At 35.8% G+C, this 23,734-nt stretch overlaps 1 protein-coding gene across 1 annotated transcript in view; it reads left to right on the top strand.

The window, feature by feature from the left end:
* Positions 1-23,734, top strand: part of Bap170 (Brahma associated protein 170kD) — a 557,627-nt gene that overhangs the window by 98,675 nt on the left and 435,218 nt on the right. Inside the window, exon 5 of the mRNA XM_090388941.1 lies at positions 6,566-6,784. Coding sequence (XP_090245067.1) covers positions 6,566-6,784 — 219 coding nt within the window. The remainder of the gene's footprint in view (positions 1-6,565; positions 6,785-23,734) is intronic.

Genomic DNA, 23,734 nt, shown 5'->3' with positions numbered 1-23,734 from the left:
GCATTTGGCCAAAGCAACATGAATGTCTGTAATTTCAGTTGATTACATTTAGTCAGTGAAACCACAGCTATATGGTTAAGATTAGTCATCTCTTGCTGGTGTCTCACAGATGACACATGGGAATGAGACTTGAATGATAAATACTTTTGTTTGCCTGATATGTGCTAAATGCCAAAAAAAAATAAAAAATAAATAAATAAATAATAATTTCCTGTAATTAATATAATATATTGAAACAAAAACAGCAAAGACCGTATAGTGATCTAGAGAATATTGGTACCCGAAGGATTTGATTTAATATACAAATTTTAAAACATAACAAAAAAAAAAAAAATTTCAAGTGGCACCTATTATTTAAAAGTGTCATGTTAGTAGCTTAGGGTTAATAGAAATTAAGGCATACCAAAATTCAAATAGCATTTCTGCCAAGTGGCTTACATTATTTAATTTAAATAATGTAAACTACTTGGCAATAAAATCACATTACGACATGTATCATTATGCAAACAATTAATGACATCAGTTTTATTAAAATACTGGAAATGAATTGTTTAAATTATAGCAATGCTTCTAAGTATGTAAATTAATAGTTTTCCCCACCCCTTACATTTGCATGTGTGATGTGACACACACACACACACACACACACACACACACACACACACACACACACACACACACACACACACACACACACACACACACAGTTTCTGTAATTTGGAACTATATCATTGTTTATTAATGTTCAAAGTATAGAAACATTTTCGTTGAATGGAATAATCTTATTGGCAGTAGTACCTAATTGATTTTTGCACAGCTGTTAAGCTGAGGAAACTGACAGCCTGTTACATATAATCTCAAAATGTTTGTTCTTCAATTTTCTTATTAATACCACACCATATTTTTAAATCTCTGCTGCTCTTCTTTGCACCCATTCCAACAGATCCACATCTTTCAAAGCTTCCAGAACTATAGCAGTACTCAAGAGGTAGCTTAACCATTGTATCATCATCTTCCTCACTGTTCCAATCTAAGGCTGGGTCAGGTGAGTCAAAGCCTTCCTTTTTTTTTTTTTTTTTTATATTCCCAGATCTTGTCTTCTATCATTCTCTCCCACTCAGTTCCTTTTGTTTTCACATCTTCTCTAATCTGATCTGTCCATCTCTTCCTAGGTCTTCCTCTTGGCCTCTTCCTGTCCATTTTCATTTATGTGATACAGTAAGAAAAGCTTTTCTGAAATTTAAGTGTATGATGTCAAAATTCTTTTTCATCTGGTTCCTTTGTTACTGTGTCATATTGGTCAGACCAGTCACCCCCTTAAGAAATCCATGCTCTAACTGTAGTATAACTACATTCCTCTCTAGATGGTTCTGCATCACTTCTTTAACCAGTGACTCCATTATTTTCTCTGTAACAGAAGTCAAGCTTATAAGTCATCAATTACTCACTTCAGCCTTTAATCTCCTTTTGTGAATTGAATTTGGGGAGATGCATACACATCTGCAATCCATGAGGACCACGTCTGAATCTAAGGATGCTCTTATAATTATGGCTAAAGGTTTGCTTACCTCTTTTGTAGCCTCTCTTAATATAACTGGATAGATCCCATTCACCCCCACATGCCTTTTTACATTTGGCTTCGGCGGCTCCATAGCCAGGTGGACAGGAGCAGCAGTGCATAGTACACGCTTCTTGATTAGACTGGGGTTCGAGCCCATGAGCCACCAAATACGGAGGATGCGGAAAGGTCAGGGAATGACCACCACATATCCCTGGAGCAATATGGCCTTAGTTGCTAATGCTCCTAAAAACCAAATAACAACAACATTTGGCTTCAGCAATTTCACTTCTCTTTCCTATCAGTTATCACAAAATCATTTAGCCCTCTGTTAGAATTTGATATACTTCAGGCTTCACCATCCCTAAAAAATTTCTCGTGTGAATGTAGATGGAAATATTGTGGACCAGTGTTATTCACCCCTTTCCTTGTAGTGCTGAAGTAAGTAAAGAAGTCTTTCCTATGTTTTTTTGCCAGAGACTTCACATAATTTGCCTTACCTTGCTTACCTTCTTAATTTCTTGATTGTAGACTAATTTATACTTTTTTTTTTTTTTTTTATGAAACCCCCAAACACGAAAGGTATCAAAACCTATAGTACTTAGTACCGTGCATGGGTTGAAGGAGAAGTATGGGGAGAGGGGAATGCCGGAAACTTTGCTCTAGAGACTAACTTACTGTAGTTTCTGTATCCCCATTTAATTTGTCATTGGATGTACAGTAACTGAGCATTATGTATACCGTAAATATGACTTATTACACTGGCATAATTCTGAGTTATTTAAATTTCTGTTTGTTTACATTTTACCCAATATGCCCACTGGTTAAAAGAATGTCTACTTTTCTTTCCAAACCAAATTTAGTACCTCATGAAATATAGTGCTAATCCATTCCCCCCCCCCACTCATATATTTGTTATTTGATCTAATAGCATTATCATAATTCTTTCTTGATAGGTAACTTATATCTCTTCTACACAGGCAAGCTTTATTTGTAGTTGCCATGCATATGACATAATGTCAACTTGGTAACTGGGTGTTGACTTAAAACTTTCTCTGTCTTTATAGCTGTCTGAAATGTTAGGATTCTTTGGAATGGAATGTTTGGATTAAAGCAGATTTGCATCCTAAAGTTAGAATATCTATTTGATTTTCATTGTGTTTTGCTGTTATTATACAAATATGCACTTAATTCAATCTACTTTTAGCATTTTCCTGGTTATTACCTGTTAAATCTTCTGATCTGTCTCTGTAGTGTTCTAACATCCCCAGCTAGTCTCTCTCTCTCTCTCTGTTTTTACTGTTAAATTTCAAAACTTAGCAAGGTGTTTTGGAACCCATCTTTATGAGAGCACTTTGCTTCAGTGTATTGAGAGAAGGACGTCATTAACTCCTCTGACCGTTTGGTCGTCCCGGAGTATAAACAGAAAATTTATTTTATTATTTTTATTTGGATGTACATAATATATTAATGTAAAATACAAATAATACTAATTAAATCACATCACTTGTCAAGTGGGCGCCTCCGTAGCCAGGTGGGAAGGAACAGAAGTGCGTAGTGCACGCTTCTTGACAGACCGGGGTTCGAGCCCTTTCACCACCAAATACGGAGGATGCAGAAAGGTCAGGGAATGACCACCGCATATCCCGGAGCAATATGGCCTTAGTTGCTAATGCTCCTAAATACCAAAAACAACAAACAACAACAACAGACTTGTCAAGTGAATGTTATCAAGTATAAAGGAAATCACTAAGTTAAATTCACAATGCAAGTATTTAATAAATGGTGATGTTTCTAGATTCCATGTTAAATGCTATCACCACACTTAATAAGGAAATAATGAGAGCTAGAATTAACTCTATAAGGTAGAATACAGTCTTCTATCCTGTATGGTCTCACTTGATAATAAAATTAAATTCAACATTTTTCTTCATTATAGTCAGTCCTCGTATAACACGTGTTTACACTACACAAATTCGATCATACACAATTTATAAATAGGGGAATGATATCTTATATAACACGAACCGAATTCGCTTATGCACGATTCGCCTCTGTGTTTACAAGAAATGGCAGTCGAACGCAGAATCACCCCAACCGAACGCAACACGATAGGAATGAAGAGAAGATTCTGAAAATGTATTTATGTTTTTTATATCATTGAAGGGGAAACACATTTCACCATAATAACGTAAAAACCAACACAATTCCAGCCATCGGTATAATTGCAAATGCAATTAGATAGAGTTTATAACAGATTCCACTAGCAGAAACGCAACTGGAAATTGTTTTTATTGTTTTATGGTAGTAACCCCCAGAAATGTGCTTTAGTAAAATGTGAGGTGTTCATAGTGTGTCTCTGCCTTTACGGTGTTGTTTATTCAGTTGCTACACACGCGCAGCTTTTTTATTTGTATCAAGCGTGCCTCCTCGTTTTGTAATTGTGCTTTATTCCCTAAAAATGAGTAAAATACTTAAAAGGTGTGAAAAGGAAGTGTCCTGGTAGAGACATTGCAGATTCAGAGAGAACAAGAAAAGCAATATCGATAAACAGAGGCGGACTGGGTCAAAAATTCTTACCCGGGAAAATTTATAGTGGTCTCATACTATGGTTTATGGCCAAAATCACACCGGCCTCCGGCCCACTGGGGTTTCCCTGGTAAGGCTTATGGCCAGTCCGCCTCTGTCAATAGAGAAAAAATATGAAATTGTGAAACGCTTTGAGCGAAATGAAAGACCATGTGATATTGCACATGCTACAGACCTAAATGAGGCAACACTGAGAATTACAAAGAATGCAGAGAAAATAAAAACAACTTTCATAGCATGGACAACTCAAAGTGTAATTAAAATCCATTAGATTAAGACACAAGGAATTGGAAGAGATGGAACGGCTGTCATCTGTTTGGATAGAAAATCAAACAAAAAAACAAGTTTGCTTACGATAGAAGGAAAAGCATTAGCAATATTTTATTACGATTATTTATTGCGTTTGGTAATGTTTTGGTTACAAATGTGTGTTCAATCTTGGTTGGTCTGCACCTAACCCTATTTTTCCCATAGGGCCTGTTGTTTATATTGCACGATTTTGCATTGGACGAGGGTTTCTAGGAACACAACTATCGTGCTATACGAGGACTGACTGTATTTAATTAACCAACATGCTTTTGAAGATTGGCAGGAGAGTTTTGATCTACCCTCTGTGTTCATCTTTAGCATTAGCATTAGTAAAGGCACATGATGCAAGAAAGCAAGCTTATATAGCATCAGCCAAAAAAAAAAAAAAAAAAAACCTTATAATTTCACCCATCCACTATCTATTTAAGCTATCAACTACAATGACAGATGGAAGTTTGTTCCAGCAATCAACCACACACTGGCTAAAGGCAAACTTTTGCACATCTATACTACAACTGTCTTTCCTCAATTTGAATTTATGCCCTGTCAGGTGATTATTCTGAGCAAGAGGAAGAATCCCATCAGCGTTGAGCATGCTCAAACCATTCAAGCCTTTATACACCTCAATCAGATCACCTCGCAGGTGCTTAGTCTCCAGACACTGTAATTTTCAAATCTTAAGCCATTCTTCATAAGAGCAACCCTTTGTTCCATTCACTAATCTTGTTGCCCTTCTCTGCACTCGCACCAGCAGCTCTACATCCTTCCTAAAGTGATGTAGTGCCTAAAATGAGGTCTCCAGACCTGTATACAGCACTCAGCGTGACCTGACCATTGCCTTATACAAGGGGATAATCACCTCTATCCCTGCTAGAAAAATTTCTGTATATCATTGACAAGACACCAAGAGCTACACTTGTAGAACATCTCATAATACTTCATATATGCCTGCATAATTACCCCCAGTTCCTTTTCATTCTCTACCACTGTCAATGTAGTACCACACAGTTGATACGTTATTCTGGGGTTACTGCTTCCCATATGGAGTACTTTACATTCGTCAATGTTAAACTTCAGTTGCCACCTCTCAGCCCATCTGCTCAACTTTTATAGATCCTGTTGCAGCAGCAGCAGCATACTGTCATTATTGTTATTAACAACCCTGCCAACCTTCATATCGTCTGCAAACTTGGACATTAAGCCTGATATACCATCATCAGTATCATTAATAAATACAGAAAACAACAATGGACCCAACACTGAACCCTGAGGGACTCCACTAATAACATTAGTCCACGAAGAGCAGTGTCTATTGATTACCACTCTGTCTTCTCCCACTTAACCATCCCTTTATCCATAGCAGCAATTTGCCTCCAATGCCACACTGCTCCAATTTGTGCAGCAGTCTTCCTTGTGCAACAGTATCAAAAGCCTTTCTGAGATCCAAATATATGATATCAAAGTTATTCCCTGCATCCAGCTCGTTTGTGACCACATCATTGTATCCAATCAAATTGATCAGACAAGACTTCCCCTTAAAACCATGCTGTGTCCGAGCTATAACTGAAGTCTTGTCTAGATGGTCCTGCAGTGCTTGTTTAACTAGTGCCTCCATTAATTTTCCTGAATGTATAGTCCCTTTGTTGTATAATCGATAATATGTTAGCAATTTTTATTTTTTGTTATATAACTTGATAATATCAGTTAAATTGAACATTTTTCTTCATTATTTGATGTACCTTCTATGTTCATCTTTAACTTATGTATAAAACACTATGTGGTCCTAAGTAGTTTTTCTACTTTTCTGTTATATGAATATTAGACCAATGCATTTTTAAAACTTTATAAGTAAAAATTTTGATTTTTTTTTTTTATAAGTGCATTTTACACTACATTCTTTCCATTGTTGTATCATAATGTGATTTTAATTGGATATTGTTGTGCTAAACAGGTGATATTACTTTGTAATTAATTTTTAATTATGAGTAGTAGAGGAATTAAATAGTTGATTATGATTATGTCTGAATCGGTTATTTAATTTTAATATGATATAAGGACACTTAGTTAAAGGATGTAATCTGAAGTGATATTGTGTATATTTATTTCAAGATTCTGCCCGAGCTGCAACAGGATTATCTCAGCAGTTTGCAACTCCTAATGATTATGAAAAGTTATGCCTGTCTCTGCTTTCTGGTCTTCCTAATGAACAGGAATTTGCTCTTAATGTTTGTACAATACTATCAAATGAGGGCAACCATGTATTGCATTTGGAGCAAGTACCACGTTTGGTTGATTTGCTTTTAGCCCAGGTTGGAATTTGGCCAGAAGGTAAGTTAATTTGCATTGTTTTGGCAGATCAACATCTCTCCCCCCCCCCCCCTCTCTCTCTCTCTCTCTCTCTCTCTCTCACACACACACACACACACACACACACACACAATTATATATATATATAAGCCATCAATTCCTAAGAATCTAAAAACATTAGGCCATCAAATATATAGAGCCAAGTTTTAGCAAATGATAGAATGTCATTTTTATGTTAGGGCTGCCATGTGCAGGTTGTGCACTTCACAAAGGCACCTAATCATGGGAGAGCCATCTGAACTTTAATAGTTTGAAAATATTAAAATAAAATAGATAATAGTCATACATTGAAGCACTGGCTCAACCTACTGCTTAGTTTTACACTTTGTTATGTGTCTAGCTATTTGGCACCCTATAACTTGTAAAATCCTCAACAGGAAAATTACTATTACCTTAAATTTTCATTGTGAGTTGAAATATATTTGGTGTGCACTTAGTGTATTTATGCTGCCTGTAAATGTAATCTTGAAGGTAGTTACATATGATATTTAAATATTAGTAAAAAAATATTATTATGAAGGCAAAAAAATACTGTTTCCCAAATTTTTTTGTAATCTTTATTTAAATGGAAGAACTTTTTTTTTTTTTTTTTTTTTAAATTTCACTGCTGATACCAAGTTATCTCATTTGCTGTAAGAGATGCTTCAAATGTTATGTTTTGACAGACTTTTATGTTTAAATACATGTTGAAAACATTAAAAAAGGACAGTGTGATAAAAGGTCCACTAAATGCTTGCCTCTCATTTTGAAAACTGATCTACAGTAGGTGAAATTTTTTTTCCTTTGATTTTCTTGCAGATCCATCTACTTTATAGTCCAAATGTCTTCCAGTTATATTTTTAGCATCTAACAATAGTCAGCCATCGTGTTGACATTCCACCTCTCCAGTACCACATCAACATGTCTTTAATGTCCTGGTGAAACCTCTCACTCTGTTCTTCACTGACACTTCTTAGCTTTTCTGAAAAGTAGTTGACATGGAAGTGTAATAAATGTACCTCGACACTCATGTTGCAGCTCAGCTTCTTGAAGTTTGCCAATATATATTATTGTAATCTTGATTCTTGTTGTTCCTTAAGAAGTTCCCAGCAACAGACCTGAAGCCAATCCATGCCTGTTTTTCTCTTTTATTCATAATTCCTTCAAAATCTTGGCCCCCTCATCAGTTTGCAAATTTGAGGTACAACAAAAAAAAAACCTTGTTTTAGCTTCTTTTGGGTGATTGATGGGAATTTAGTTCAAAGGTCGTTGAAACAGGACCTTCCTGAGGTAAAGCTTTCACAAACAGTTTCATCACCAGTTCGATGTGTAAGGGGAGGGAGGACAGTTTCAGGGGTCTAGCAGTGGTTTATGAACTTTAATGTCCTTTAATGTTTATGTTCTTTAATCCAAGCAAAAAATTTCCCCTCTTTTGCCAGGCCTTGACATCTCAGTGATTACTCCTTGTCCGACTGTCCTAATCACTCAAAAAGCAAAGCATTTTTGTATAGCTGTATTGCTGTCCAAGTACCATGCCTATCACTTTAAAGTCAGCATAGACCAACCAACCATGTTCTTCATACTTAATATTTGTCAACAACTTTAGGTTCTCATTTGTTTCTTTCAAATGTACAGAGTCAGCTACTGGAATTGACTCATATTTATTTCCATTGTGGAGCAACACACCTTTGAGACTTCTCTTTGGTCAATAAAAGTCTCCACTGTGTAGGATTATAACTAATTTCCTAAATATTTCATTAAGTCATTTATATTACTGCATAAACCCATAGAATCATCTTCAGAAAAGAAGGGAACTAATACTTGTTCTTTGCGTCTGTACTATGAGAAAAAAGTCCAATGTGCTAGAAGATTTTTTGACTGAAGTCTAGAATTAAGGAGTTATACAGATTCCTTCGGTAAATTTAAATCTCTTACCAGATCATTGAGTTCGTGCTATGAAAACAGTTGAGGGCTGGACTGAATGTCTCCAGGCATGTAGACTTCAGTTTCATCTTCAAAAGCTTCATTTTGGTGCTCTCTGCTACATTCTCCAGTATAATTGGAAAGTATGGAATCAGCAGTTTATCACGTGGGACTGGTCAAATGGCAGATGGAATATTAGGATAAACAATGCCCTTACTCTTTGCATTGTATCCCTCTGCATTAACTAACCAAAAGTAACAGTCATCACAGTGGTTTGTAGGCTCCCACCAAATCATGGGAAATGCAAATGGCATAGCTTTTTTTTTTACCATTTCCACAATTTCAGTGCTTCACCACAAGTTTGACAAACTTTATGTGGAGCCCATTGTTTATCTTGGTCACTCCAATATAGGCACAATACATATATACATACATATTTTACAGATTTTGTAATTCTTGTCTTTGCTTGAGTACTACATAACTTCCATAAATATAACAAAATAAGTTTGGATTGTTCAAATATGTGCGTGAAGACTTTTACTCACTTTTCAGCACCAGTTTGACATGGTAACTGCAAAAGACTAAACTGAGTTGACACTGATAACACTGCTGCCTGGAGCTCTCTAGGTCAGGAAACAAATGACTGAAGGTAGTGTTGCCAACATGTGAAGATTTAGTTTACAAATTCCCAGTATTTGCTTAATACATTCATGACATTAACTTAAATGATATCTGAGAAAATAGTATGTGATAGGAAAAAAACGAATAACATTTCTGAAATCAGCGTAAATGAGTTAAAAACAGCTATAGGTTCAAACATCAAAAACCATACAGAATGTAATTAATGTATTAATGTAGGGATATGATAAACATTTTGATAAAAGACAGTTTTTGTTGTTGTGTAGAGTGTTAGAACATTGTTGCAATGTTTTTTTTTTTATTTTAAAATGTATTTTTTATGTGTTCATTGAAAATTACAAAATATATTAAAATAACTGTGTATGATTATTTATTATTTTTGGGGGTGGTCCAATAAGACTGCATAAAAGCACCTCACAGGCACATGGTGACCCTGACTACATTGCATGTCAAATGTCCTTGAATGCTTTGAGCATTTCGATAATATATTGAATTAGTTTCAGATTGACATGAACTTAATTTCTGGTGTTTAATATGTTACTTAGTATTAGACAAACTGGTTAATTGCTATTTATCTTTGGGAGCTATTATTATTATTATTATTATTAGTAGTAAAGGCATGTGATGCAAGAAAGCAAGCTTATGTAGCATCAACAACAAAAAAAAAAAAACATTTCACACATCCATTCCCTTTAAACGTTTCCCAACTTCCACAATAACAGATGGAAGTTTGTTCCAGTAATCAACTACCTGCTGGCTAAAGGCAAATTTATGCACATATATTCTTTCCTCGATTTTAATTTATGCCTTCTCAGGTTTGTAATAATCTGAGCAAGATGAAAAATCTCATCAGAATTGAGCCTACTCAACCCATTCAAGGCCTTATACACCTCAATCAGATCACCTCACAGTGATCTGATTGAGGTGTATAAGGCCTCAAGTCACTGCAATTTGCAGAACTGAAGCCTTTCTTGGTAAGACCACCCTTTTGTTCCCCTCACCAATCTTGTTACCCTTCTCTGTACTCGCTCAAGCAACTCTGCATCCTTTTTAAAATGAGGCCTCCAGACTGGTATGCAGTGCTCAAGATGTGGTCTGACCATTACCTTATACCAGTGGTTTTCAACCGGGGTGCCGTAACAACATTCCAGAGGTGCCACGTAATTTGGATTTAAGTTACTTAAACTTATTATTTTTTAATTTATATGTTTATTTCATTATAAAAAGGTGTACAGTATCTTTTTAATTTTGTGGTGATCTCTATATAAGGAATAAAATTATATACTGTATATATATATTATATATATAACTTGTATTATGAAATGTAATTTTTATAATTATATTATTGTAAGAAATATCATATAACATATATTTTAACATTATCATCAATTTTCTCAAAAAAAAAAAAAAAAAATATATATATATATATATATATATATATATATATGTCCAAATTAGATAAGTTATAGTGTAATGTAAGTACCTCCATAGTTTGAAAATCGATGTAACCACTGGCCAACCGTACCTCCAGTATACATGAAAAAATACATGAAAAATATAAAATATTAGGTTAATTAACATAATAAGCCTTACATGGGAACCCATTTTGCAAGAGACTTTGTCGAGGGCTAAACCCCTACAAAATAACCAACCCATGTTAGACTGAGCCATCGGTTTCTGTTATCATCTGCCTGTATGCCAAATCCAAATATCCATAATAATGGATAATTCATCTAATTTAAAATTAGGTTATAGTAAAGACTATAAATCAGTATAAATCTAGCCGTCCAAAAAGGGGTATGTCTAACCATAATTTGTAAGAATACAGGCTGGATGATATTTAGCCCGACCAATCGCTGCAACATTATAAGCACAACTGAGAAATTATTAATATTTGCTGAACAATTTGCAGAAAAATGGCTAAATTAGCTAACTAAAGGCGAACGGAAAGCAGTGTAGTTAAAGCAATAGTACCTCACTCCCCCTCGAATTACTCTAATAGTTCGTGAGATATGAAAAAATAAGGCAAGAGGATAGATAAAAGTGAAACAGAAAAGGAAAAGCAATTTATCGATATTACATCGGATATAACCGGGAGTGTAACTTCCCGACCCTAATAGTAGGGATCCTGGTTAAGTAGTAAGAGCCGGTAAAATATATCAATAGAATGCGAAAAGAAACAGAAAAAACGGAATGGCTAATTCCTAAGATAATTTACTATAAATCTAACGTCAAAATATCAAGTAGTGGCGAACTTTATGTAAAGCGTTAAAAAACAAAGGAGGGAATGCCGTTAAACAACAAAGGAGCGAATACCGTAGAACCAGTATGTTCCCAGTATATTTCTATGGTATTCCCTCCTTTGTTGTTTAACGGCATTCCCTTCTTTGTTGTTTAACAGCATTCCCTCCTTTGTTTTTTAACGCTTTACATAAAGTTCGCCACTACTTGATATTTTGACGTTAGATTTATAGTAAATTATCTTAGGAATTAGCCATTCCGTTTTTTCTGTTTCTTTTCGCATTCTATTGATATATTTTACCGGCTCTTACTACTTAACCAGGATCCCTACTATTAGGGTCGGGAAGTTACACTCCCGGTTATATCCGATGTAATATCGATAAATTGCTTTTCCCTTTCTGTTTCACTTTTATCTATCCTCTTGCCTTATTTTTTCATATCTCACGAACTATTAGAGTAATTCGAGGGGGAGTGAGGTACTATTGCTTTAACTACACTGCTTTCCGTTCGCCTTTAGTTAGCTAATTTAGCCATTTTTCTGCAAATTGTTCAGCAAATATTAATAATTTCTCAGTTGTGCTTATAATGTTGCAGCGATCGGTCGGGCTAAATATCATCCAGCCTGTATTCTTACAAATTATGGTTAGACATACCCCTTTTTGGATGGCTAGATTTATACTGATTTATAGTCTTTACTATAACCTAATTTTAAATTAGATGAATTATCCATTATTATGGATATTTGGATTTGGCATACAGGCAGATGATAACAGAAACCGATGGCTCAGTCTAACATGGGTTGGTTATTTTGTAGGGGTTTAGCCCTCGACAAAGCCTCTTGCAAAATGGGTTCCCATGTAAGGCTTATTATGTTAATTAACCTAATATTTTATATTTTTCATGTATTTTTTCATGTATACTGGAGGTACGGTTGGCCAGTGGTTACATCGATTTTCAAACTATGGAGGTACTTACATTACACTATAACTTATCTAATTTGGACATACCTAACGTCCGATGTAATGTTCTATCGTTTGATGGCATTAATCGGTTAGTTCTATATGTAACACTTAATAATTTTATGTATTTTTACAATTTAACTCTGTAATATTTGGATTCTATATATATATATATATATATATATATAGAGAGAGAGAGAGAGAGAGAGAGAGAAAGAAAGAAAATTGAGTAGGAGTGCCGCAAAATAAAATAAATTACTCAGGGGTGCCGTTATTTAAAAGGTTGAAAACCACTGCCTTATACCATGGTTTCTTAACCTATGGGTCGGTTGGCATTAGGGCTTGCAAACCGGTTTTATAAAACGGTTAAATCCGGTTTTCATATTGAGTTGTTAAAACCGAAACCGAGCTTCTAAAACCGGATTCAAATATTTTTTTTAGTTAGCCCTCGAATATAGTTTTTTGTTACGCACATTTTCTTTTGTTTGTTCGTTTGTCTGGATTGTTCAACTGCTTTATGTTTTAAACATGTTTTTTATTTTATTTTATTTTATTTTAAGGTACGAATCTCGTGGGCAAGTGGCCCAAATCTAGGTGGGGTACCTTTTATCTTCCCACCTACATCATGGCACGATGCAGGTGTACTCATTTACGACTGAGTGAGTCGGAGCGATAGCGTAAAAGAAAATGCTCAACATTTCTCCGTTCCATCTATGTTGTTCGCCAGGCAAGTTATGGAACGCGCCTTATTCGTGGTTACCCACTAGAAACAGATTGGCTGAATATTGCATCAAATTTCAATCGTAGAAAGTTTTTTGCTTCTTTATTCCTATTAAATTTGCGAACAAATGTTCTCCAAAAAACAGCTTCACCAAATTTAGCTTTTATGTAATTTTTAAAATACAATAGATTTAATTGGGGAAAAAAAATTGCAAGTAAATAAATAAAAAATTTCTTTCGTGAAAATTGTGAAACTTGCCTCGTTTAGACTCTTCATTCAGTGCTTGCGGGAGTGACACATAGTATTGTGCCTTTGTTATCTTTAATATTTTTATTTAAAATTTTCGGTGATATAAATTCCTACTAAGTAATATTTATTACTCTGAATATGTCTAAGATGAAATCAAATGTGTGGAATTATTTTGCTCGAAAAAGCAAAGATGAAGCACAATGTTCGAAATGTCTGAAGATAATGAAGTCATCTGGAAGATCTACACCATCTTTGATGTTGCATTTAAAGAAAATGCATCAGATTGACATTAAACAAGATAACAGTGAACCTCCCGTAAAATTGGTAAAAACATTAGAAAACTTTATCGTTTAAAAATCTATGGAAGAAGAGATTTCAAAATTAGCTGCTTTAGATGGATTTTCTTTTAATTCAATTGCCAAGAATGAGTTTATACAATCAAGCCTTCACCTTCTGAGAAATAAATACGATAAATTACCACCAACCTCAGTGAATGGAATTAAAAATATGGTTCTGAATTATTATAAAACTAAGAAAGAAGAACTCATTCAGCATTTCAAAAATTCATTGATTTTGGGTGCACGGTATTCATTTACTCTAGACGAATATATGTCTATACAAAATAAAAGGTATACGAATATAAATGTGCATTCAAAAGACAATCATTGGTCGTTAGGTCTTATTGAGATTAATGGTTCACTTGATAGCAGAAGAACTGAGCAAGCCGACTGGGCTAGCCGAGTGGGTAAAATACCTGCCCGGCAACCCAAAGGTCGCGGGTTCGATTCCCGCCTCGGGCTTGGATCAAAGTACTGCAAAAACCTTGGGAGGTGCAATATGGCCACAGAAGCCGATGCGCCAACAACTACCAAATCAAAAAAAAAAAAAAAAAAGAACTGAGCAAATTGTGAATGGACACTTGAAGGAATTTGGTTTGAACTTGGATGAGGATATTGTTGGCTGCACCACCGATGGAGCAACAATGATGATTAAGTTTGGCAAGCAAATTACGCCTAATCATCAACGATGTATAGCCCATTGTATACATCTGTCAGTTATAGATGTATTTTATGAAAAAGCAATCAATTATGGTGCCACAGTCTCTGAGTCTCCCAAAGATAATGAAGAAAATGAAAATAATGAAGAAGTTGAAGAAAGACAGCAAGGCATGCTTCATCAAACCGACTTTACCGACGAGCTCATTTATTTCTTCAATCCAATGGCCAATATTGCACAAACTATTAACAAAGTCAGAAAAATTTGCAAGCTTTTTCGAAAATCGCCTACAAAAATGACATATTACAAAATTTTGTTAAAGCAAAATTCAATTGGAAAGAATATAAACTTATATTAGATTGCAAGACTAGATGGGATAGCACATTCTATATGATTGAGAGATTATTGAAATTGAAAAATTGCATTCCAAATGCTCTATGTGCAGTACTGTCAACTGAAGCTGTGTCTGACGATAACTGGAAAACACTTGAATTGCTACGTGAAACTTTGCGACCAGTTGAAATGATTCTGAAGGCTATAACCTCAGAAGATACAGACTTATTTAAAGCAGAGTTTTCAATAGAATTTCTGCTTGCTAAGCTTGATACAGCAGAAAACCCATTTGCTTTAAAGTTTCACCAAAGCCTTTTGCAGCGTTACAATGCAAGACGAAATTGCCAAACTGTGTCTTTGCTGAGCTATCTAAACAACCCCAAAAAGTTTAGGAAAGAAGATTCAGGTTCAAGAACTTGATTTTCCAAGTAAGCAAGTTTTGAAAAAGCATGCTGAAGAGATTTATCAGAGATTATTTGCAAAACATTCCAAAGGAGTCTTAGCATTGAATGAAGAAACTGAAAATAAACGAACTGTTCTTTTAGAAGAAACAAAGACTCGTCTAGTTCCGATGTTGGAGATACACTCATGTGAGAGTATGATAGTGTAATAAAGAAATTAACTGAAGAGCCTTCAAAATATTCGAGTGAATTGGAAATCAGCAAAGAATTTAAACTTTTGGAGGCAACTAGCAGTAGAAGTGAAAAGCTGGAGAAAGTTTATAGAGCACTGCTGACCATTAAACCAAGTGTCCAATCTGAGAGAGTGTTTTCGATCACTGGTCTCTTTAACACAAAAATAAGGTCAAGTCTATCAGGAAAAATGCTTAATATACTGTGTTTTTTAAAGGATCATTTTCAGAAAAAAGCTGAGCAAAAAATAGTCAAGTAATTTCCCCAAGCTGTTTTTTTTCACATTATTTTTATTTATTTATTATTATAGGGCTTATTATTTTTTGTTTACTATACAAGAAGATAGTTTTTATTCAAAGGATTTGAATACAATTTGTAATTTTGTATAATCTCAAGCTGGTTACTTTTTTTGGAGCATTTTAATTTTTTTATTTTTTTTACTATAAGAGTTGATAGATTTTGTTTAAAAGATTTGATTACGATTTGTACAATCTACCCAAGATTAAACAAATACTTTTATTTATTTTCCCTAAGTCTGAGAAAATCGGTTTTAAAACCGGTTTTAAGAGTAAACTTCGGTTAAACTCGGTTTTGAAATTTCTCGGTTTTATGCAAGCCCTAGTTGGCATATTGAGTGGGTTATGAAATATTTTCAACAATAACAATATCTTTGTCTAATAACATACAATATATTACAAATGTACAAAAATCATTTTAAAAACTTTTCGAGCCACTGTGTGTCGAAAGTAACAGCTTCTTGGTATTCAGAATTTGCTGAAACTTATCATAAACACGAGTCGGATATAAACTGGTTCGTGTTTATGTTGAGAACTGAGCAGCAAAGAACACTGCTCAGTCGACGCATTACCATACCACGGTGCACAGAGCTGAAATAATTTCTTGCGGGATTATGTTGATGTTCTTTTTTACAAGTGTTAGCATTATTTTTGTATACGTATAGATTCTTAAAATTTAACTTACCCATAATGCCGAAACATGAATACAAATAAGCATTTTTAGAGCTAGGTTTCACCTGCATTAATGATCGCGGAGTAGACAAACCACAGTGTGTACTATGTTGTGAAATATTAAGTAATGAATCAGTGATGCCAAATAAACTTAAAAGACGTTTTGAAACGAAACACAAAACATTTATGTTTACTGGTAAAGATGCCTTTTTTTTTTTTTTTGAAAGAAGAGAAGAACAGATCAAAAGACGGCATTTGGATGCTCCAAACAATGGTATTGTATATTCTGCTCGACAAGCTACGTTGGCTTCCTATCATGTTACTTGGCGGATTGCAAAGCAGAAGTCTCATACCATTGGGGAAAATCTTATAAATCTAGCTACTATTGATATGGTGTGTATTACCTGCAGAGATGAAATTGTGAAAAAAGTGCAACAGATTCCCTTGTCAAATTATACAATTCATGCGTGCATCATAGACATGTTGAATGATATTAAACAACAACTAATTGCAGTTATAAAAATTGGTTGTATATTTAGTATTCAGCCTGATGAATCAACTGATGTAAGCAACGACGCTCAACTCATGGTTTATGTACGATATCCAGGTGTAAAATATATGGAAGAAGACATCTTATTTTGCAGACCAGTGACCACTACAACAACAGGAGTAGATATTTTTTAAATGGTAGATTCTTTTTTCAATGAAGAAGGATTGAATTGGAATCAATGCTTCAGTGTATGCACCGATGGTGCACCGGCAATGCTAGGGGCTCAGCAAGGGTTTTCTGCAAGAGTAAAAGAAGTTAATCCGCAGGTTAAAACCTTTCATTGCTTCCTACATAGACAAAATCTTGTCTCAAGCTCAAGAAATCTGTCACCTGAGTTGTGCACTGTGTTAAATGAGATAATTCAGGTGGTCAATTTTATTAAATCAAGGGCTCTCAATTCTCGAATTTTTAATCAGATGTGTTCCGATTTTGGTGCTGAATATGAACACTTGCTATATTACTCTGAAGTCAGATGGCTGTCTTGCAGAAAAGTGCTTCAGTGAGTTTTATCCTTACGAAATGAGATTGAAATTTTTTTTACCGAGAAAAATAACCCTCTGGTATCAAGATTCACCGATTCAAAGTGGATTCTTCAAGCAGCTTATTTTTCAGATATTTTTTTCGAAATTAACAACTTAAATACATCTACACAAGGGCGCAATCACACTCTTATCGAATTAGCTGAAAAGATAACATGCTTTGAAAGTAAGCTAAAATTATGGAAGAAAAGAAACTTGCCTTTTTCCAGACCCTTAATCAACTTATTAAAGATAAAAATATTAATTTCACTGATGCTGACATACAAGAAATTATTGTCAGACATTTAGAAAACCTAATATTAGAATTTGATCAGTATATTCCTGAAGGAGATATCTTCAAATATAATTGGGTACGGATGTCATTTAATTTTGAAGTAAATGATTTGCACGAAGATTTTGTCAATATTAATAACCTACAAGAGCAAGTCATTGAAATACAAAGTGACATGGCCTTCACTACACTTTTAATAAAAGCACGGAGTCTTTGTGTGCATTCTGGTTGAAATGAAAAAGCAAAAAGCCAACATTAGTAAATGAAGCACTGAAAGTACTACTGCCCTTTGCAACAACGTACATGTGTGAGTCAGGGTTTTCAGTTCTAACTATAACAAAAACCAAACTGCGAAACAGACTGCAGCCTGAAGATGACTTAAGGTGCAGCCTATCTAATAATAACACCAAGATTTGAAAAGCTTTCAAAACTTATTCAAAGCCAAGGTTCACATTAATAAGATTTAATGTTGTTACCAATATAAGTAATGTATTTTCTATTATAAAATATAAAATTTATTTAATTGTTATCTCTATGTGTTATTTTATTAATCTTTGCTTGGGTCGAGAAACCAAAACTATTACCGTAATCTGGGTCATGGTTCAAAAAGGTTAAGAAACACTTCCTTATACAAAGGGCTAATCATCTCCTTTTCCCTACTAGCAAAATTCCTGTTTATCATTGACAATACCCCCATGAGCTTCTCTGCACTGCTCAGAAAATTTCCCATCTGACTGCACAATTCCTTCCAGGTCTTTTTCATTTTCTACCACCTTAAGTGTAGTACCACACAGTTGGTACGTTTCTCTGGGGTTACTTCTACCCATAAGTAGTACTTTGCATTTGTCAATGTTAAACTTCAGTTGCCACTTCTCAGCCCATCTGCCCAACATTTCTAGATCCTGTTGCAGTAGCATACTGTCTTTACTGTCGTTAACAACCCTACTAACCTTTGTATCATTTGCAAACTTCGACATTAAGCCTGATATACCTTCATCAATATCATTGATAAATATTCAAAACAACAGAGAGCCCAACACCGAACCCTGGGGGACTCCACTAATAGAATCAGTCCACGAGAGCAGTGTCCAGTGATTACCACTGTCTTCTCCCACTCAACCACCCTTTATTCCATTGTAGCAACTTACCCTTAATATCATACTGCTCCAATTTGTACAGTAGTCTTCCTTGCGCAACAGTGTCAAAAACTTTCCTAAAATCCAAGTATATGATCTCAAAATTATTTTCTGCAGCCAGTTCCTTTGTAACCACATCATAGTATCCAGTCAAATTTGTCAGACAAGACTTTCCCTTTTCTTAATTATTACTGCAGTCTTTCAACAGAAAACCTTCAAGTTATCCAAGAGGTCCCAATGCATTCTCCAAAAGTGACAGTGTGGTGTGGATTTGCGACCACATTCATGATTGGACCATATTTTTTTGAACAGGTAACACCGACTGGACCCTGCACCTGTTCCCTCACTGGACAGTGATATTATGAAATGCTGGCAAATTTTGCAATAACATGGGTGCCTTCAGGATATATCCATGCAAGCTGATGTGCCACTCCGCATCCACCATTGTGTCTACAGATTGCTAAGGCAACACTTTACAGACGAATGGGTCATCAGCTGTTGTTTCCCGACGTCTTGGCCACCCTGATCACCGGACCTCATGCGACTTCTGGTTGTGGGGTTGTTTGAAGAACCAGGTGTATTGGGAAGGATGTCAAACTCTGGCAGATCTGAAGGACAGCATTAGACATCATGTGCTGGCTATTCCAGTTGACATGTTACATTCTGCTGTTCTTCGAATGGAAACTGTTGTTGAGCAAAATGTAGGACACATTGAACAATTGTAGCGCAGTTCAAGTGATTTGTATTGCCACAGCACCATATAGTGATAAATTTTGTAACTAATTTTTTTTTTTTTTTTTTTTTCAATAAATGGCAGCGCATTCTTTATTGTACCTGTTGTCCAAATTTATCTTCAAAACTCTCCTTAGAACTCGCTCCTGAGCCCTCTACATAGGGATACTTTAATTTTAACAACCCTGTACTTGTAGGGCAAGAAAGGAAAGCCACCTTCTTTTTCTTATAGGTCTATTATTAACCCCTACTACTTTACACTTGGTCACATCAGGCACTGCTTCTGCCTCTCTGTGGCCGGTAACCTGGGTGGTAAAAACAAACCCCCCAGGGCTAACATGAACCATCATGGATATAAGTAACTATCCACCTTTAGAGCCCTCGAGCTCAAGATCAGAAATTCCTGACATCGACCATGACTCCAATCATCCAAAGCGACTATGGATGGAAAATCAGAATAAAGACGTGCCACCATTTTGTAAACTGTTGCCTTTTCTAATACAGAAATGTTTAGAATCAGTTTGTGGATCTCCTAAAATGGTTAAACGTCTCCAGTCTGGAGACCTTCTAAGACAACTCATTCAGAGCTGTTGTTGAAATTAATGTCATTTAACAGTATTCCAGTGTCACTCTGAACACCTCAAAAGGCATTATCAGCGAATGGGACTTACTATCCGTGTCTGAAGAAGAGATAATACAAGAACTCGCGGAACAAAATGTGACTCGTGCGTGGAGAATAATGACCAAAAAAGATGGCAACCTACTACCAACTAGGTTCATCATTTTGACATTTAGTACTCCGATTCTTCCATCTTCTGTTAAAGCAGGTTATTTAAACTGCAAGATTCGGCCCTACATCCCAAATCCCATTCACTACTTTAAGTGTCAGAAGTATGGCCATTCTCAGATGGCATGTTGAGGTGATGCTGTGCGTGTCCTATTTGTGGCTCTAAGGAGCATTCCCAAGGAGACTGTATAGATTCCACTCCTACTTGCCCAAACTGTAAAGGAAGCCAACTGGGATTTTCTAAAGCATGCGACCTTTGGAAAACAGGCAAAAAAATCCAGAAATATAAAGTGGGGCATAAAGTCACATACCCTGAAGCAAGGAAGCAAATACTGTTAACCATGCCTAGCCGATCATACGCATCGGTCACTAAAAACAGCTGGTCAGCTGCAACTCAAACTGATGTCTCCATAGAACCAAACATTTCCTTTGCCATCTGGGCCAAAAGTGCTAACATGGAATAAAAAATCTACAGTTAATAAAACTAGCAACATGCCAATTAGTATCGCAACTGATGCCATCTCAACCTCGCCTGAAACAACAAAATCTGTAGTGTTGAAAACCAGAAGAAAGTGAAACCACGCTATTGCAACATGGAAATGGAGGTTCAGTCAGAGGATGACAACACAGTACTAGAATTATATGCCAATGATACCATGGACATAGGACGCCCAACCTTTCCCAGAAATGAAAAATCAAAACTAAGCAGACAGAAAACTTCTCAGAAGAAACAGTCAGATCCGTCTTCCTCAAATAAACCCATTCAATGAACAAATTCCTACAGTGGAACTGCAGTGGATTATGTTGTAATATAGATGACCTGAATGATTTACTCACACAAACTAAGAATACACAGTAGGCGTATGCTTACAGAAAGCATTTTTATCACCAAAAGTTTCACTCAAATTCAAAAACTATACTATGTTTAGACGAGACAGGGATTCTGACTCTTCTTCTCCTCATGGAGGGGTAGGTATTCTTGTCAAAACTACCATACTATAAAGACATCTCCAACTAGAAACCTTCTTAGAAGTTGTAGCAGTTCAGATGGCAATAGGAATTTCATTAACCCCTGCATCTGTTTATATACCACCTAATTATCCTTGTTCCCAGACTGAACTTGACAACCTTTTAACACAACTGCTACCTCCTGTCTGTTTACTCAGTAATTTTAACAGTCACCATCCACCATGGATAGCAGAGGCCAATTAAAACATTCCTAGATAACCATAATCTGACTGTATTAAACACTGTCTCTCCAACTCATGTTCAACTACCTACAGGTACATCAGCCATAGACTTATCCATCTGTTTAGCATCTCTTTTTCCAAGCATGGAATGGTTGGTGCTGAATGATCCATTCCACAGTGACCATTTTCCCATCATCAGCTCAATTCAAACACAGGTTGTGTCATGCCCTAAACCCCGTATTTCTTGGAATTTCCACAAAGCTGACTGGCAAAACTACTCCACTTGTTTTTTTTTTTTTTTTTGTTAGTTGTTGGTGCATCGGCTTCTGTGGCCATAATGCACCTCCCAAAGGTTTTTGCATTTTACTCTGATCCAAGCCCGAGGCAGAATTTGAACCCATGACCTTTGGGTTGTCAGGCAGGCACTTTTACTCACCTGGCTAGCCTGGTCGGCACTCCATGGTTGTACTACGCAACAAACAGTATATACAATAACAACATATTGATGATATGACTGAACACATTACCAGCCACATGGAATGGTTGGTGCTGAATGATCCATTCCACAGTGACCATTTTCCCATCATCAGCTCAATTCAAACACAGGTTGTAACACATTCAAACACATATTATTGGCAGCTGAAATTTCCATTCCAAAATCCGACCAGCGCAAATGGGTACACCAAAACCAATGGTGGAATGAAGATTGCTCCAAAGCTAAAAGAGAGAGAGAAAAAAAAACAGTGCTTGGAACCAATTTCGAAAATTACCAACTACCACCAACCTAATTGTTTAAAAAAAAAAAAAAACTCAGAGCCAGAGCAAGATAAATTACAAAAATACTGATACTCTGATTATCTGGAAAAAATACAAGCAAAGGAAATTTTTACCATTGCAGTATCCAATAATACAATGGAATGGGCAGGACTTATCCTCTCCTACTGATATTGCAAATGCTTTAGCAGAATCTTTCAATGCATTAAAACTAATGAAGAATGTATTAAATTGAATTTTTCAACTAGTGCTCACTTCTGTATAACCAGCCCTTTGCTTACGCTGAGCTGAAAGAATCCCTGAGCAAATCCCCATCTAGTGCTGCAGGACCAGATGGCATTCACTACAGTATGCTGAAGCATCCATGTGAAGCCGATCTATGCATATTATTGCTCTTTTCAGAAAATACATACTCTCTCTCTCTCTCTCTCTCTCTCTCTCTCTCTCTCTCTCTCTCTCTCTCTCTCTCTCTCTCTCTCTCTCTCTCTCTCTTGGCATCATTCCTATATTTGCGCTATACCAAAACCCGGCAAAGATCCATCTCTGATTCAGAATTATAGACCTATATCATTGACAAGCTGTTTGGGAAAAATATTTGAAAGGATGGTGCATAAGAGGCTCACCTGGATTCTAGACTCTGAAAATCTACTTTCTGATCACCAATATGGCTTCCATAAAAACAGGTCTACTCTCAATTTACTTGTAAAAAGTGAATCCAACATTCTTAATGCCTTCGTCAGGAGACAACATCTATTTATGGTAAACCTGGATATTTATAAAGCATTTGACACCACATGGCGTCATGGTATCATTAAAGATATGCATCAGTTAGGACTGAGAGGCTACCTCCCTTTAATAATTCAGAACTTTTTAAAATTGCACTCGTTTGAAGTTTGATATCAAAACATGCTGTCAGCATCTCACATTCAATAAGAGGGTGTCCCACAGTTCCATATTGAGTCCATCCCTATTTGCAATTAGGGTCAACAATATACTGGAAGATCTTTAAGGTGAGAGTATGGCAGGATATGGTGAGGCTGACAACCTCACCATATCCTGCCAATTGGCAAGCATGAATACTATCGAAAGACAGCTACAAATTGCTCTAACCAGAATTCATTCCTGGACCTTACGCAATGGATACCATCTTGCTGAATTCATTACCACTCATTTCTGAAAACTTCAGTCACTTCATCCTGATCCAAAGCTAAAGATAAATAACGTGCCAGTTCCTTTTGCTCACACTGTCCAATTTTTTGGCCTGATACTAGATAGGAAACTGAACTTTCAAG

The sequence above is a fragment of the Mastigoproctus giganteus genome, chromosome 14 (genome assembly GCF_048544385.1).
Source record: "Mastigoproctus giganteus isolate SK-2022 chromosome 14, ASM4854438v1, whole genome shotgun sequence".
Classification (NCBI taxonomy): Eukaryota; Metazoa; Arthropoda; class Arachnida; order Uropygi; family Thelyphonidae; genus Mastigoproctus; species Mastigoproctus giganteus.
The sequence above is the reverse complement of the archived record's forward strand: the minus strand, read 5'-3'. Positions and strand labels throughout refer to the sequence as shown.